Source organism: Silurus meridionalis, chromosome 5, assembly GCF_014805685.1.
Source record: "Silurus meridionalis isolate SWU-2019-XX chromosome 5, ASM1480568v1, whole genome shotgun sequence".
Lineage (NCBI taxonomy): Eukaryota > Metazoa > Chordata > Actinopteri > Siluriformes > Siluridae > Silurus > Silurus meridionalis.
In genome coordinates this window covers 10,136,141-10,154,247 of record NC_060888.1, presented here as the reverse complement: position 1 = coordinate 10,154,247, position 18,107 = coordinate 10,136,141, and the positions used below count along the sequence as shown (strand labels likewise).

Below are 18,107 nucleotides of genomic sequence, written 5' to 3'. Positions count from 1 at the left end.
GGGGGAATTAAAAGAGCATGATGCAAAAATCTTCCTGGGAAGGGATTTATTTCTAACCATGCCATGCTTAAGAGAAAGAACACTTAATAAATTAGTGGGAGGTACAGAACAATAATCTCTGATCCACATTTTCTATACCCCACAGTTCTTCCATGTCATTATGTAGGTGCAGAACACATGCTGTTCCAGCTAAAATATGACCGAATTTGTTTTATCGTGTCTCTGATTGGATTGCGCAGGCAAATGTGAATGTTATTAGGGTCATTAACACTACCAGAAGGGGGCTAAAGTGATGGATGACATCAGAGTGTGAGGAGGGAAGGCAGCCCACACAAACAGAAACTGAGCTCCTGGCTGCTCCAGGCCTGGCTGGGAGACCTCAAGCTAAAGCTTTTCCTTCCACATGTTCCTGACCTCAACAGCCCCCTGCTAACAGTGCACACACTGCACACATGCCTGACTGACACAATGGCCCCTCTATGTGACCTCTCCAGCAGGTATGTGGAAGTGCTTGTAATTCATTTTACATTTTACAATTTTACTATGGCCAGTTCCACAAAAATAAAGGCTATCAATATGTTTTCCTAGATTTCTAATCAAAAACAATAATGGGGCCTTTTCATAATTCAAGTGGGGAAGCAATATATCTTCAAGTATAAGAAGCCCTGAAGCCTTGTAGGTTAGTCAGTGGTGAAACTGTAAAATGCTAGTTGCAAGTTCGAAAAGTCAGCATTCAAAATCCAAAAGGGCTAAATATACCTCTGTGTGGTAGGAGTCAGATTTGCTGTTTGAAGAGAAGAGTACCACTTAATAAGCTGTTAAACTGCCTTTGCTTTTCACATTATTGCCTGGAGGTAATTCAATTTCAATGGCAGCTGGTTTCACTTGAAACTTTACAACAGAGTTTAGTCATATCCCATAAGCTGCTCTGATAAATAACCTTCTTTTATTGAGTTTGCAGAGCAAATACCATTCAGTGTAAACCTCACATGTAGGACCCAGACCCGAGAGAGCTGCAGGGTATATAAATGTAACAGAGCCAGACTGAAACAGACACTACCTCCTGTGATCCTATAGCTCTGTAATTTAGAATTTCAACAACCACATTGTTAACACGAAACATTTAACAAAATATTGTTTCACAGATTGCCATTGTGTACAATGTTATCACTCCAACTTTTATTATAAATTTAGTTGATATGCTAGTTAAAGGTATTTATTCCTTATTTTTATAAAAGCTGTCAGTGTTACAGACAGTGTTTCAAATATGTGGGATTTGTCCATATGTGCTGTTTTTAGAATTGAAGTCTGTTAGTCATCCTTGTGACAAGTTATGTCAGTGGTAGCTTTTGAATTGCATTTTTAAGATCATTTTATTCTTTTTGAACACTTGTGGCTTTCTTTTATGAATACAAAATAACGGCGCTACAATTTTGCATTATATAAACAGCATGAAATTACATCTCGGTCCCTGTTTATAACATTGCTATGGTTTAATGGAATAATTGTGGCGTAATATTTTCATAAGAATATATACACACAATGTCCACATGCCATTCCTACAGGTCTTGCAGACAAGATTTGCACATGTCCAAAATGAGGCACAAAAACGCAGATTGCATTCAGATAAAACCTTTCTTTCAACGCTTCAGTATTCCGGATGAGCTGCACCCTCAGGAAGTCTTAATGGAAGCCAGGCATTCCCAATCAATGTTTTTGGGTTCGTGTGAGGAAACACAGTCCAGGAATTGAAGCATGGCTGCTTTGACTGACAGGTGGGAGTAATTTGATTTAATCAATTTCTCTTCCTTTTGGCTGGCTTAAGATTTGATTAATTAACAGGTGCAACCTATTGACATGTAGCGTAAGAGAGAGTATTTTCGAACAAGTGTGTAAAACTGTTTTTTTTGTTTGTTTTTTTTCAAATGAGATGAACTACAAGTCTAATTAATCCTTACCTTCTAGTATGGCATGTTGTGGAATTGAGCTACACTGACAAGAAAATTGGGGGAAGCAGGTCATTTCCACAACTTTGGATAATCCCCTTTTGCTAAGCCCTCGAAAGCAGCTAGGCTAGCTTTGGGAATTATGCCCAGGTTGCCCTGATCTGTGGGAAAATTATTACATCAAAATACAAGGACAGTTCCTGCTAAGTAACCAAACCAGTATAAACCAATCAACCAGAGATAGACACATATGATTACCTTCTATTTCTTTTTTTTTTTTCTACACTTGTTATGATAGCCTGCATATAAAGAATTAGATACATATTCATGAAGCATAATGACATAAATGCTTTATGCTTTATAAGAATAGTCCACTGTAAGGCACAATAAAAATGTTATCTATCTATCTATCTATCTATCTATATCTATCTATCTATCTATCTATCTATCTATCTATCTATCTATCTATCTATCTATATATATATATATATATATATATATATATATATATCTATCTATCTATCTATCTATCTATCTATCTATCTCTCTCTCTCTCTTTCTATATATATATATATATGATTTATTGTTTTTTTTATTAGTACAGCATAGAAGTAAAAAGATATATTTATATCCGTGATCTCAAACATAAAGGATTTCTGATTTTGGTGTTCCTGAAACCAGGAGCAAATTTTATTTTTAATTGGTCATCATTTTTTGTGCCTTTTAAAGTCTAATTAATGAGAAACTAGTTTTCAGTTGCACTGGATTACAGCAGAGAGTATGTTTGTATAGATATTTGTGTTTTGCAGATTTTATACGAGCTGGCGACAGAGCGGTACAGACTAAAGGATGATAGCATTGCTGCAGTCCTGCATCCTTTAAAAAGATATTATGCACAGGAGAATAGAACAATGAACTACAAAAATGATTATAATACAGTTCTTATGGAGCAGCACTTTTATGCTTGATACTTCATTGTATTTAAAAGCAAGTACTTTTAAACTTTTACTCATGTAGTAATGTGAAGGAGTGCTTTTGCTTCACAAATTTAAACAAGGGATTTGCACTCTTACTCAAGTACAGGAATTGTGTACTTTATCCACTACTGCCGGTTCCAATATCAGCGAGCACTTGAATGACATTGCGAGTAATGTAGAGAAGATAAACATGAAGATGAGAGACATTTACACTGCAAAAAGCTAAATATTTGTACATGTATTAAATGATATTGACAGTCTGTAATAATATTGCTAAACAGTAATATGTACTAGTTAGGGTCACTATGTTTATCTTACACTAATGGTGTTTTTATTTTTTTATTTTTTTATTTTTTTTAAATATGACTAAATCAAGAGAAATGCAATATAAGTTTTATGTTTTATGAAACCAAAACATCAAATTATGACTCACATGTATGTATATAGACCGTGTATGTATATTTTAGAAACATATATGTTTAATATAAATTGTGTTTGACAAAATGTTCCAAAATATGTCATAATACAATATTTCCACAGAGAGCAAGGAGGGCTTAAAATAACACAATTGCCTCGAAAAATCACAGGTCTGTCGACCTTTTTTTTTTTTTTTTTATTAAAACTATATTGTCAATTCTGTCTTCCAATAGGAAATATTAAGTGCAGTGTTTTTCCAGCATTAGCACTGAAGAAGTCCATAGTATAACAAAAGTTCCATGTTCCACTCATTTGCACTTCATCCTAGCTATTTTGCATTGAATCATATGAGTGGTGGGGTGACAGCAGCTATGTATTGGCATTGTTTACACATGTTTATCATAAGTTCAACTCCAGCATCTGGCAAGGTCAGAGGCAGTGATTGGCAGTTGAAGGCCAGGCTGTTTGGCGCAACAGGCTTTCAGATGATGCCAGGATTATGCTGTCAGCTGGTTTTTGTGAGCTGGTAATGCTGGAGAAATGTGGATTGAAAGGTAAAGTATAGCTGAAAAGCCCATATGGTGACAGGAGAGAAGATGATGCAGAATCCCTCTGAGCTCCAGGAGTTCGGGTTGCCTGTAGGTTCTGGATGGAAAGCAAGCAGTGGCTATGGAGGCATTGACCCCTGCAAGCTATTTTTTTGCCATGGAGAGAAGAGAGCATGGGGAAGTCCATCAAGGGTCGCAACCCTGAATAACCTCTGAGTCTGTCTGGTATGAGGCTGCAGTAAGGCCGGCTTGTGAAAGAAGTGTTTGAAGAGGTCATTTTAGAGCAGACTGGGACGCTGAGGTTCGGAAGATCACTGTCAGAGCCAGAGAAGGTGAATGGGAGAGAGAGTGAGGAACTGGAGTGTGGCAAGAGCCTTTTCAGTGAAGAAATGTCACCACAGCTCTCAGATGACCCACAATTTTCACCTGTAATGAATGTGTTAAAGGAAAATGTGACATTTTACTTTTGGCAAATATACTATTACAGCAATGAACAATCAGTTATTTGGTTATGGATTCTTTCTCAGCACATCAGCTTTTTCTCTTTTTTTTTTAAGAAAAATAATATTACAGAGGTATATTTGATTGGCAGTGGTCAGAAGCAATCACTGTACAGTAAAAACATTTTACATAAACCTAATTAATTGTACAGGGTATTTGCACATGATTCGTTGTTATCTATACAGATTAGATCTTTGAATCTCTGCTCATTATGCACCTTTTAATTTTAATTTAATCCTCTTTTAAAAGATTGTCTCGACAATATGAGTAGTTTATAAAGCTTTTTATCTTTTTGTTTCTGAATATCTGATTTTTAAAGAAAAACTACTTGTCCAACATTTAATACATAACATAATTTATAATTTATAAAACATAATATAATTTAATTTGAAAACATATAATTCTAAAAGCTAAATTATAATAATATGAATACAAATACAAATACAAATAATAATAATAATAATAATAATAATAATAATAATAATAATAATAATAATAGTCAATCTAACAGTGAAAAATGCAATAGTCTGTACCTTGCAGCTCCAACCCATATGGTTTCAAATTGAGACCAAATGGATTTCGCCAGGGATAAGAGTCCATAACACCATCCAGTACACCCCTGTAAGAGATAAAATGTATTGTAAATAACAATATTACTACTAGTACTACCAATAATAATAATAATAATAATAATAATAATAATAATAATAATAATAAACGCTTATTTTTGCAATGACTAAAGTACATATATTCCGTTACCTGTTTCTTCCTGGGTCTCTGAAGCCCTTAGCAAAAGGGTTTCGGTCAATCTTCAATTTTGTTATCTTAATGGCAGAAAAAGTAAATTCAGTGTTATTTAAATATCGCTTAATGTATATGCTTAATAATACAAAAAGTCAATACATTTCAATTCATATTTCTTATGCAGAAAGTGTGGTCTGAGGTCAGATAATACATTTTGATAACTGAGAACTTGCTGGTCATTAATTTATATAGAACATGAAACAGGACTCCAAAAACCTTGAGGCACAACCCCAGAAATTCAATTGAAGGTTTTTGGGGTTATTTTTGCAGTTTCTTTTTTGTTTTCTTTTTTTTTTTTGCACAGATCTGGACCCTAGTGACAGAGGTTGGCAGCATTTCTGTGGCTTCTGGAACATGTGTAAATACAGAAATCCTACACAGGTCAAATGCTCCCTAAAAGCTAAACAGCATGATTTATGCAGTCAGGTTGACGTTAAATTTGATATGCTTGTAGTTAAAACACTATAGTACAGAATCCTGCAGTTCACCATAACTTCCATAAAATGTATAAACAAAGATGGAATGACCTTTATTCTTCATATCCATGTTGTAGATTATGTCAGAAAGGCAAATGCTTTGAAAAAGACGAATATATCCTCTTATTCAGAGAGGCCTAATACTGCCTTCAGAGAAAATAAAATATCACCTTGGACATTTCATCTGAAATGTGTGCATTGGTATTGTTTATATAAAAAAAACTCAATCTTTTTTTTTTTTTTTTTTTTTTTTTTTTTTAAGTGAAATGAAAAGTTTAAAAACGAATGCTTTACCTGTTGGTTTTGGTAGGCTGTTACAGTTGTGAATTGGGTCTCGGGGAAGGAAAAAGTGCACACGCCTTCAGCAGGGAGCGCAGCGATTTGCGACACGTCCAGAGATGGCTCGTGCACGACCACGTGCACGTGCGGCTTGTACTTGTGCATGGACTGCAGGATGATCTGAGTGAAAAAAAAAACCATTTAGCGAATTCAGCGAAAGACTGTAGCTGATCTTGGTTAAAGTTTAAAGCGTAAAACCGCGCAACAGCAGCTGGCGCGTGAAAGATTGGCACTTGTTGTTGACTAAGCTCCGATCAAGCTGAAGAAAGATAGGAAGATACATTTGTGTACACTGGGAAGCCCCTGTTTGAGTTACACAGTCACACTGTCATGTATTTTAGGGCAAAAAAACGTAAAACATTCTGGTATTCAAATGACAATCCGTGCTTCTGATCGTGCCAGATATTGCAATTTAACCCTACGGAAATAGGTGTAGTTGCTGTTCTCCAAAAGCAGTTATGAAACAATGTGAATGGAAACAATAAACCATGCCATTTTAATCTGGTTTACCAGATGAGACGTAAGCAAAAAAATGCATCCATTTCAACCGTAGAATGGGACAGCTTTGACCGGAATAGATGTTACATGGTGATTTGAAATACGTGCAACTCACATGCCCCTTGTCGTCCATCTCGTTGTTTGTTAATTTGACACGATCGAAGCTGATCACTTGGCGCATCCACGTTTCTCCGGAGCATGGGGAGTCCGGGTGAATGTAGAGCCGCGGGGTGAAGGACGAGTGATCTGTGTTTCCAGCCACCATCCACTGGGAACTGTGGTATACATATCTGTGGATTGAAGAAAAATCAGTACCTTCATAACATTATTAAAAATGATTACATTTTAAACCAATTTCTTTAGACATTCGGTCAGTATTTGAACATAACCCAGCAAATGGGTTAGTAATCAAACAAATGCAATTATAGCGTTTTTTAAATAAATGTTATTTATGTAGGAAACTGCTTTTTAAAGTGAACCATTTGATGTTTGCCATTCTTGTTCCTTTTATATTAATTACTGAAATAAAAATAAAAAGATTTCTCTTCCTAAATGTGCATTTGAGTGCATTGTTAGCCCGGGGTTTATATCTAATTTAAATCAATTTAATTGCAACATTATTTAATTATTTAAGATCGGGTGTATTGCTATAACAATTAATTGAAATTCTACTACTTCTGTAGACATATTTGAATGTGTGAAAATGTTTAAGTTTAATGGATTCGAATGAATAATTTTGTACTGACCACGCCCCCCACCACCCCCACACTGGGGGCGAGTAGTTAGATTATAAAATGTTTTAGTCTGAAAAACATTTCACTGTTTAAATAGTGTTTCAATCTTTTTGTTGGTATTTTTTTGCTCCCGCTTGAACACCTAAAAGGCGAATTCGGCAAATTGTTCATTTAGTTTATTCTCTTCTTCTTCATCCAAAAGATGTTTGTAAATAGTGAAAATACATTCTTTTAAACAATTTAGGACTTCATGAATGTTCCGTGGCTTTTTACTCGTCTGTTTATTGTTCTCGTTTTTCCCATCAAGGGACTGATTGCGGCGGACACTGTTTAGTTGAACCACTACACATAGCTTCCACAACCTGCTTCCAGAGGAGCAGACAGTGCACAGATTTACTAAACTGTGATCGTCCCGATCAGTAAATCTGGAGAGGGAATTCAAACTAACGTTATAACCCATGTTTTTATAACGTTGTGTACATTTACATTTTAGTTGACAAAACAGCATTAAATAACTGTCAAGATATCATTCTCTTGTCAATCTGTTTCTTTCTTTGTTAGGATGGCATTGACCTGAGCTCGTATCAACAAATTCCAGTAGGAATCCTCAGTTTTGACTTAGAAAATCCACAACTAAATCCTGACTGTGCATCATTTTGATGGGAATTCAGTGATGGAACTGGACAACCTGCTCAGGCCTTCTGTCTTAACCTTGGAAAAGTTGACTCGTATTTTTAAAAGGTGTGAAAAAAAAAACATTGGCAAACTTGTTTTAAACTTGTCTCTTTCCTTGTTTGTATTTTAAAATGAAAAGTTAAGAAGAAACATTTGTTTTTCTTTTTTGCTTTTGTATATAATTCAAAGTAAGAAAAAGTTAAGTGGAGTAATTTACTTAAAACAATATACTTAAAAACTTTAGTCTATTGAACTGATAATTGTTAGAACTTAAAGTGTTAATTTATGCTCACTCACGTGTATCAAATAAACATTGCTTATTTTTTTGGGGTGTACCAGTTTGCTCCAATTTTTTTATTTATCCGCGCTTAGAGTGTGTGCATAAAAATTAAATAAGTTGTTTTACTTCACTTCCTCGTCTTGCTTGTTTCATCGTTGCTTTGACGTTTTTACTTTAATAAAACATCTGTTTAATTCGCTGTTGCTTGTTATTTTACGAGATTATGTATTCTTCTACTCCTTCTTCTTTTTCTTTTTTCCCTATTATTATTATCACCTTTGATTATAATTTTATTTATTATTTTAAACTGTATCTTTCAAATATATTAGTGTCTCACCTGTATCTCTTGGAATCCACGAGCCTGATGTCCATGGCAACGTAATATTGCTTAAAGGGGTCCAGGTTCTTCACTTTTATTCGGATGGATGGAAACATTCGCCTGATGAAGGATTATTTTGAGATGTTTAACAGCTTTTTAGTAAAAACACAGAGACATTTAGGCAAAATAAATATGTTTAGTCTAAATATAAATCGTTACTTCATCGCTATTTCTTATTATTTCTACTTCGTTTTTGCTTTATTTATCCAATGTGAAAAAGGCCTAATCTATTAAAGAATAAAAATAGTAAACTGCTCTCCCACCTGCCCGCTTTGGTGATGATCATCTCTGTTCCGATCTCGTGAAATCTGCTCCACAGATCGGATCCTTGCAGTTCCACTTGGATTTGTGCGTCTGGGTCAGTTTTGTCCTCGGCGGATGTACTTGTGCGTTCAACAGTTTCCTCGATTTGATGCACTGCACAACATAATCCACACATTTATAGCAGCTTTGGTATCTTCAGGAAGAAGAGTATAAAAAGTATCTAAAGTAATTATGAAAAGCAAAAAACGTTAGTTGGTCTACATACACTAAAATGCGCAAAATATAACGCGCAAAACTGATATATATATATATATATATATATATATGTATAATGCATTTAATTTATTGATTTACAACTCTAATTTGTTTGTTAACACCCATTGATATAGCTAGTCTCGTGTAACTGCTGTGTTACTAAACCAGCAGAAAGGCTGAGTTCTCAAGCATCAGCGGTCAGTGCGCAAAACACACACAGTCTGAAGAAGAGTAGACGCTCACCGCTGTCCTGTCCTTCATCCACCACGTTCCCAGTCACTCTGTCCAAGTCGCAGTCTCTCGTCTCTATCTTCAAATCCTTCGCCTTTTCTACTTTCATCCTTTTGCAGCTTTTCCCCACCAAAGCCTCCACAGAGAACGCGTGCGCTCTCCGGCTTAGACCCTGCGCCCGCGGACAGGCGACCGAAACTCTGTCCCCGGCTTCACTCACCCTCTGCATGGCCATCCAGCTCCAGGTGCTTGAATCGATTTCCCTTTGCTGTTTTCAATCGCGCTTTATTTTACGCGTCTGTCCCATGCGCGCTCGCGTTTAAATTGCCGATCATTTCGCAGTTGTAGTGGCGCGTCCGCGTGTCCGCGCACTTCCCCACCCACTCCACATTCAGCTCCTAAACTGGGAGGCACCAACAGGGGCGCAAATGAAGGCCAGCAGTAGGACAACTTCCAGAAGAACAAGTGACAGCTACCGAATTTCCTGCATGTGAAGTCGGTCAGAGGATGGAACTTATAATTTATAGACCGGAGAAAATGTCTTCCGGCCTCTTGTCATTGATTTGCGCAAAGAATGTTAAACAGGAGATTTTCTCCCGTGTGTGCAGATTTACAGCAGGCGTGTAATGTTTCCAATATTTTTGACTACTAGGAAAATAGAAAGTGTATATTCAATTATTAACATATAATACAACATATAATATAATTCAATTATATAACATAAATATAAAATGTGTCCATCGTATCTAAATATATTTTGGACTACCTAGAAAAATATAAAATATTTGTAAATAAACTCTTTATAAATAAACTCTTATATATATATATATATATATATATATATATATATATATATATATATATATATATAAAATATTAAACGTTTTTTTTTACAAATATTTTTATGTTTTTTATATTATATTATATTATATTAAATGACATTATATTGTATTAGATTAGATTAGATTAGATTAGATTAGATTATTTTACAAGTAGAGACACGATTCCTTCTGCAGATATGCTTTGGGTTTGCTGTCCAATTTTTTATTTACATTCAAAACTACCCTATATGCTTTTTTTCTGTACATTTTCCTTAAGCTTTATTTGCTCTAGGGAAAAATTGTTCTTCCTAAATAAATAAATAAAAAAATATGTTGAAATAATAAATACGCCCCGCCCTTTTTAGCAAATAAACTTCCATTTACCTCACCAGATTGTCTCTGCATGGACTCCTCATGTTGTTTTTATGACGTTTTAATTAAAGAAGTATAATATAATTTATTCAGAGGAAGGAGGAAAAATACAGCAAGAAATGTTTGAGTCTTACTAAATATTACCATCTGGAGGCGCGCATTGAAAAAAAAATCTCCGTGAAACTCGGCGCTTTGGTTAAAGCTAACATTTCCTATAACAATTTGGGGCTTTCCGTAAAATAAAGTCTTCTGAGGCGAGTTGTGCCTGCTTCCTATAATGCCAAAACTATCAGACTGAGTTTGGGAACATTGTAAGAGCGGCCGTAATGACAGGTTAGGATTATTAAATTACCGCGTGACGTGAAATGGATCCGTTGTATACACAAATAATAGTAAACACAATTTAAGGACAACTTATTAAAATGTTTTCATCATAGGAACTAATTGCCCGGCGGACGGGAAAAGACAGCTGTGTTTACACATTGATTTGGTCGACCATAACCAAAATAATCAGCTCAGGTAATTTGTTCCTTTCTTGTCACCTCAGCTTGGTTTCTCCATCGATTTTGCTCTAATTTATAACGTGATTGTTACAGTGACAGGGCTGCCTGTAAGTTGTTATTGTGAAAGTCATTTCAACAGGAGATCCCAGAGTGTGACGTCACAAGTGTTTATTATTCGACGTAATTGAATAAAACCAGTCGAAAGGGTATTACGGGAGTCACGCCACTGAGAGTTATTAACATTTGGCCACATTTTTTCCATAAAAATATCACACAAATTAAGAAGGCGTTTTATTTTTATTTTTATATTTTTGGGGGTTAATATTATACTATTAAAAGTGTTTTCTGCAAATTGCACTTCTGATTGGTCAGGCTGAGATTCAAGTTTATGGGATAGATGACATTCACTATCCAGTGGAAAAGCTGTGGCTGAAATAAACCAATAAATATCATGATGCCTCCCAGTCTTCTGGGAGGTGAACTATTATGAAGCCAAACAGACTAAATTCCCGAAGCTTGATGGAAACTTGGCCATCATGCACTGATCTGTGTTAAGTTACATATACGCTGAGGTGCAGAACTTCATACAATCAGTCAGGAGGACAAAGTAAACATTTAAGGGAAATGCACGACGAATGACTGATTGCTAGTAAAATGAAAGGCATAAAATAAAATTCACTGAACTGTGTTTAAAAAAAATTATAAACACAATTCTTTGCTTCCCTTCTGAGTTGAAAGAGGAGTCTGGGGATCACAATGCAAAACTGAAATCGAATCAGTTGTCAGGGAAAAATATTGTCTGGTACTTTCTAGCGATTACTTCCTTTTAAAGCTATTGCTGCTTTATAAGGCATCAGATATTGATGCTGTACTTATCAGTACATCAATTAATTCTTCAGCTTGTGTCATTTTGACTAATTGTTTTTCTATTAGTTTGCTTCCGTGTCTGCCGTGAATCGACAGAATGGTGGGAAATCAGAGCTTCTGCATAAAGTTTCTCTTTGTAAACATTGGCAAGCACTGTAATGCACAAGCGTGGTGCCCTAACCAGGAGGGTAATTGTAGACAGCAGTGCTAAGCAGGCCAGCTGAAGTAGCCACTAATTGGAAATGACTTTTCCCTTGCCGGTTTATTTTAGAGCTTTAAACTGACACAGAGCAGAATGTAGAGGCTTATTTGAGACACCTTGCATGTGGAGTGAATAAACCATGACCCTCAGCAGAGAGCTGGGATCTTTCCCCTCTTCCTATGCCAGAGATAAGGAAAGGGTGTTAGAAAATTTATCCTGGCACAGTTTGCCTGTTTCCAACAGAGCTGCCCACAGATTCTGGTATTTGCCACATAACATTTTTCCGTCGTACCCCATTCGCCTCAAGCACAGGCTAGCATGGGAACTTCTGGCACAGCTTAAGTTCTCAGAAGTTGTGTTTTCCTGTGTATGTTTTCTTTCTAAATGTTCAGCATTTAGAGGTAGCATTCTTGCAGTAAGTCGCCACTGGCTGACTCATATTATGTGCCTGTTGTCTTGAGCTTGTCTGTATTTGACATGCACCCTGGCACCCACTCCACACTGTCCATCTGATTTTAATAATACAACAGGCCTGGGTTTTAAACATCCCCTCCTGCGTTCTAGGTAAATGTGTTTCTCATGGGTGACATCAGATCAGATGAAAGGATGGATGAGAAAACAGAAGAGATTAAAAAAATACCGGAATAGGCCAAAAACATAAAGGAGAAAGCAATAAAAACAAGCTCCCCATGGAAGATGTGCAATTAAGGGGTGACAAATTCTTATGACCTGGTCTATGGCATCATTTCATCAAGTGAATTGTTAGTGAAGGCCACATCTGCTCTTCATCACAGACCTCTCTGAAATGTTGTTATTGAGACATTAATGTTGAATACTGCCTCTTTTATGGTACTATAGTGAGCAACAAAATGATAATTAAAAAGACTTTGCTCATTTTTAAAGGCTGCCTTTAGAAGAGGCTGAATGTTAAGGATTGCAGCTCTGCCTAAGACTTAATTGACCATGGCATCCAACTTGAGCCCATGGACAATTGCTTACACTTCTTTGATTGTTCATTGAGTCTGATCCAAAAAACTCTTTTGTCCATGCTTCATTTGAATTAACTGTCTACCATTTAGTGCATTCCACCTCCACCACGTATTGCCCTACTGGGCATCCAAACATTTAAGTCATTCAAGGCTTAGCATGAAAGAGTTCAAGAGGTGAAATGGAAGGAGAATGAAATGTGCTGTATCATTATTAATATAACAAAATATGTGTAATTTGATTTACCATTAACTCAACACAGCCACTATTGGCTAATTTAAAATGATTGTTTCATTCTTCCATTGGGGATTAGAGCTCTATGTAGCATTAACCACATGATTAGTATTTAAGGAAAAGAGAATATTTGTCTCCAGTTATCAATAGTAATTTATATTAACTGATCCAGAACAATTATGTGAAGATCTGCTATAAACTACATTTAGTTTTCGTTGTGTCCGCGGTCTAGCACTCTAAGAATTAATGCTTTTTGTGGTAGGAGAAAATAAATCTGCTGAAAGCAAAGATTAAATGATACCTTTAGGATTTTTTTCATTTTGTGTGCACATTGAAAAAGAGCAAATATATTTCGCAGCACTTAGTAGGGAGATCTGTTGTAAAAGTGAAAATACTGCTACTTTGGTAATAATTCAGTTGATTAAGAGTAAATCGATGATTTTGAAAATATTTAGGTAAGAATAAACAAACAACCAAACAAATAAATAAAAGAAATTAAATGAAAAAATAAAATAAAATAAATATTATAGCAATTATTCTGGTACACAAAAGCTTTATTATGAAAGCTTGCAGATAATTCCAATATGTAAACCAAAATTAGAGTCAGAGGACAGGCTATGGTCAGGTTATGTACAAACCATATTATATGGGCAAAATCAGAATCAGAATCAGAAAAAGGAGGAAATTAGAAACACGATCTATAAAAGAAAGACTCTATACTGTGCAATATACTGTATAAGGCTTTAGGCTAAAAGGGTTAGTATTGTGTAGATTTAGGCTGAAGTATGTATTGTGCAAAAAAGGATAAGGTAGGAAATGTTATGTAGTTTGTCTGGTCCTTTTAGCCTGGTGATAATATATTAATATATATTCCGCATATCTCCTGAAGACTGGGCTGGCCACGGAGATCACTGAGCCAATGCACACCTGGTGAATCTGGTATTCCTTGAAGCTAGTGTAAGAGGATGGCTCTCAGCCAGGAAAAGTGTTATCACTGGCTGGTGCTTCTGTTGCAGCTCACGGCTTCCGTTCTGCTACAGTCCACCATATTCTTTTAACTTTTTAGCACTATTATCACTATCAATATTATCAAGGCGCCTGGTTTGCTAAACCATGTCACCATGGCTAAAGGATCGACCACTGTCTTAGCTTTCTTCGAATGCGTATTTGTGCATAGCCACTAGTGATTGTGTGGTTAATGACTGCGGTTGGAGAAACAAAAACAAACTCGATTTGATAATGAATTTCAGCCTCAAAAGGGAGACCATCAAAAAGCCATCAAGAGAGGAAATACCCATTATGTGGTCGTTAGCACAAAACCTTGGGCTTAGCTAAATGTGCACAGAACTTTTTACAATTGAAATGTAATACTTCTATACTTCTTTTTGATCTTAGTTTTTTTATGTGTGAATACATACATATGTACTCTCTCTCTCTCTCTCTCTCTCTCTCTCTCTCTCCCCCTCTCTTTCTATATATATATATATATATATATATATATATATATATATATATATATATATATACACAGTCAATTGTAGATTCACACTAAAGGCATCAATACTATGAATTAACATGTGGAATTATATACATAACAAAAAAGTGAACTGAAAATATGTCATATTGTAGGTTCTTCAAAGTAGGCATCAAGAGAATGCCAAGAGTGTGCAAAGCAGTAATCTAAGCAAAAGGTGGCTACTTTGAAGAACCTACAATATGACATATTTTCAGTTGTTTCAGACTTTTTGTTATGTATATAATTCCACATGTGTTAATTCATAGTTTTGATGCCTTCAGTGTGATTCTACAATTTCTATAGTCATAAAAACGAGAAAAGAGAACTCTTTGAATGAGAAGGTGTGTCCAAACTTTTGGTCTGTACTGTATATATATATATATATATATATATATATATATATATATATATATATAGAGAGAGAGAGAGAGAGAGAGAGAGAGAGAGAGAGAGAGAGAGAGAGAGAGAGAGAGAGAGGGAGAGAGAGAGAGAGAGAGAGAGAGAGAGAGAGGGAGTTAGTCTATGGCACATCAACTGCAAAAAAACCTACAAACATGAATGTCAAACAGTTCTTTTTTTATGACTGTCAACTTTGGAAACTGCTGTACCATATTCTTAAATAGAAATGGAGAAGCCTTATTTGGTGTCACTGTGTCTTTTGAAAAGAAGTCCATCTAAGTGAAAATTTGATTTCTACACCAATAGCAGTAATCTTCAGTTGTTACAGAGAAAAAAAACATTCCCTGTTAAATCCATTCAATGGCTATATGTATGCTAAGCCCTTCGCTGGTCAATTTGGAAGTTTATATATCTGGATGTGTTTTGTGGAAAGAGAATAAAAAAACAAAATGGAATTTTAAAAAATCTGACCATTTCACTAACACTTTTAAAACAACATATGAAATTTCAGCAGTTCTTTAACAGTCAGCTTGTCGTTTTTATTTGCCTTCTCAAATAGTTCCAGCACACAGCTTTCAAGATGGTGCCAAATACGAATGGGTGATGGCTGAAAAGCTTAGTTTCTGGCTTGGATTTGCACTCTTATTATCATTACCGCAAACTGTAATTCACATGTCACTCATGGCCACATCAGCACAGGGGCTGACTTGGCATGCCGGCAATGAGCTTTTCTGAATGCTTCCAGGCCTTCATCTACTTTCCATCATATATACAGGACAGAGCTGAGCAACATAATAAGAGACAGGGAGAGAGAGAGAGAGAGAGAGAGAGAGAGGAGTTAGTCTATGGCACATCAACTGCAAAAACCTACAAACATGAATGTCAAACAGTTCTTTTTTTATGACTGTCAACTTTGGAAACTGCTGTACCATATTCTTAAATAGAAATGGAGAAGCCTTATTTGGTGTCACTGTGTCTTTTGAAAAGAAGTCCATCTAAGTGAAAATTTGATTTCTACACCAATAGCAGTAATCTTCAGTTGTTACAGAGAAAAAAAACATTCCCTGTTAAATCCATTCAATGGCTATATGTATGCTAAGCCCTTCGCTGGTCAATTTGGAAGTTTATATATCTGGATGTGTTTTGTGGAAAGAGAATAAAAAAACAAAATGGAATTTTAAAAAATCTGACCATTTCACTAACACTTTTAAAACAACATATGAAATTTCAGCAGTTCTTTAACAGTCAGCTTGTCGTGTTTTATTTGCCTTCTCAAATAGTTCCAGCACACAGCTTTCAAGATGGTGCCAAATACGAATGGGTGATGGCTGAAAAGCTTAGTTTCTGGCTTGGATTTGCACTCTTATTATCATTACCGCAAACTGTAATTCACATGTCACTCATGGCCACATCAGCACAGGGGCTGACTTGGCATGCCGGCAATGAGCTTTTCTGAATGCTTCCAGGCCTTCATCTACTTTCCATCATATATACAGGACAGAGCTGAGCAACATAATAAGAGACAGAGAGAGAGAGAGAGAGAGAGAGAGAGAGAGAGAGAGAGAGAGATAGAAAGCAATTACAGAGGTATTCTTGCAGCACAGAAATGGATCCAAAAGGAGAGAGTAATTTGTAATTATTGCAAAAGATTTATGTGATTTTTCTATCTGTGTTTAAAGTATTATAAAATAGACACTATTCCATTTTATAATTGTTAGGTTCAGGACTCCATATAGAAGAATTGTTTTCTCTAGTTTTCTTTTTCCGCCACATTTGAGTCTATTAAACATGCTTTAAATTAGACATCCATGACGACATAGTAGCTCAAAACAAGAAGATTTTTGGTATTAAAAAAGTCATAAATTGAATGTGGTTTAAAAAATCAATTTATGCAAGTCTTAATTCCAGAAAAAGCAAGGGGGAAATTAAATACTTTTATTGATTAGCTTTTGTAAACAACTCTTGTAGTTCAAAGGAACTATGTTCATTCACAAGACGTTTTCTTCTACTGCTTAAAAAAATGGAGACACTTCTCAAACTTCAGAGATGCTATAATTTAAGCTTCCCCGAAGCAGGAACTCAAAGACACCATGCTATTTCAATCAAAGACCATGCCAGTCCCATCACATTGGCTGCCAGCATGTGGTTTCTGTTCAAGATACTTTAATTCCTCATGGTTTCTTTCCTTTATCAGGGCCATGAAAAATGATTTATTAGAGAGGTCCAGCTTATATTTTTAGGAAAAGATCCCTCTGTCACTGTTAATAAAGCTGTCTGTTCTGGAGCATGGTAAAAGTCTCCTTGGAAAATTGATCTTTTTATAAAGGCTTCTTTATAGGATCAATGTTAGAACCAAACAATTGGATGAAAGTTTCAGACCCAAGCTAAAAATAGACACTGGTTGTGAAGAGATTTTTGAAGTATGCTGGCCAGGCCTGGGACCTCAACAAACTGTGGAAACAATCATCCTGCATTCTGCCAATTGGCAAAAGTCCATTTATTATAAGTTTGCTTTGCCAATCATTAAGTTTAGTTTTGACAAATGTCATTATTACTTTTGCTTATTTATTATTTGAAATAATATCCATCCTTTAACGGCACACTGATGAGCATTTTATAGAGGTTACATTAGGCAGACTACAGCCTTTTATTACAAAATTTTAGAGCTGTTGGAGAGCCTGATATGTTTATAGCACTAAGTTCCTGTGATGATAGATAGAGAAATATGAGCACATGGTCTTGCTATGTTTTGATGAATTGCTCCCCAGTGATGGCAGCCACAGATCCAGAAAAATGATTATAGTGCTTATAAATATAGCCTTGAAAACACAGTGACAATATAAAATGCACTGGTGCGATACTGCAATTACCAAAAGCCTAAC

General features: G+C 35.7%; 1 protein-coding gene and 1 long non-coding RNA gene across 2 annotated transcripts; one reads left to right on the top strand and one right to left on the bottom strand.

Annotated features, from left to right (window-relative positions):
* The first annotated feature begins 295 nt into the window (after nucleotides 1–295).
* Nucleotides 296–8,394, top strand: LOC124386208. Its single transcript, XR_006925870.1, has 3 exons — nucleotides 296–497; nucleotides 1,566–1,775; nucleotides 7,802–8,394. It is a non-coding gene; the product is annotated as an uncharacterized LOC124386208 (long non-coding RNA).
* Nucleotides 3,540–9,940, bottom strand: tbx22 (T-box transcription factor 22). Its single transcript, XM_046849894.1, has 8 exons — nucleotides 9,337–9,940; nucleotides 8,838–8,991; nucleotides 8,533–8,634; nucleotides 6,622–6,796; nucleotides 5,964–6,128; nucleotides 5,149–5,213; nucleotides 4,923–5,008; nucleotides 3,540–4,314 (listed from the first exon to the last, which is right to left on the bottom strand). Exons 1-8 carry the CDS (start codon nucleotides 9,557–9,559, stop codon nucleotides 3,770–3,772), a joined length of 1,515 nt encoding a protein of 504 aa, XP_046705850.1. The 5' UTR covers nucleotides 9,560–9,940; the 3' UTR covers nucleotides 3,540–3,769.
* Nucleotides 9,941–18,107: the final 8,167 nt, after the last annotated feature.

Excerpts from the sequence above, each read along its gene's own strand:
- tbx22 (XM_046849894.1), bottom strand. The coding sequence starts at position 9,559 with ATGGCCATGCAGAGGGTGAGTGAAGCCGGGGACAGAGTTTCGGTCGCC. Across the intron at positions 6,797-8,532 it reads GTGGATTCCAAGAGATACAG|ATATGTATACCACAGTTCCC; the intron begins GTGAGACACTAA and ends TTCAATCCACAG. Across the intron at positions 5,009-5,148 it reads AGAGACCCAGGAAGAAACAG|GGGTGTACTGGATGGTGTTA; the intron begins GTAACGGAATAT and ends TATCTCTTACAG.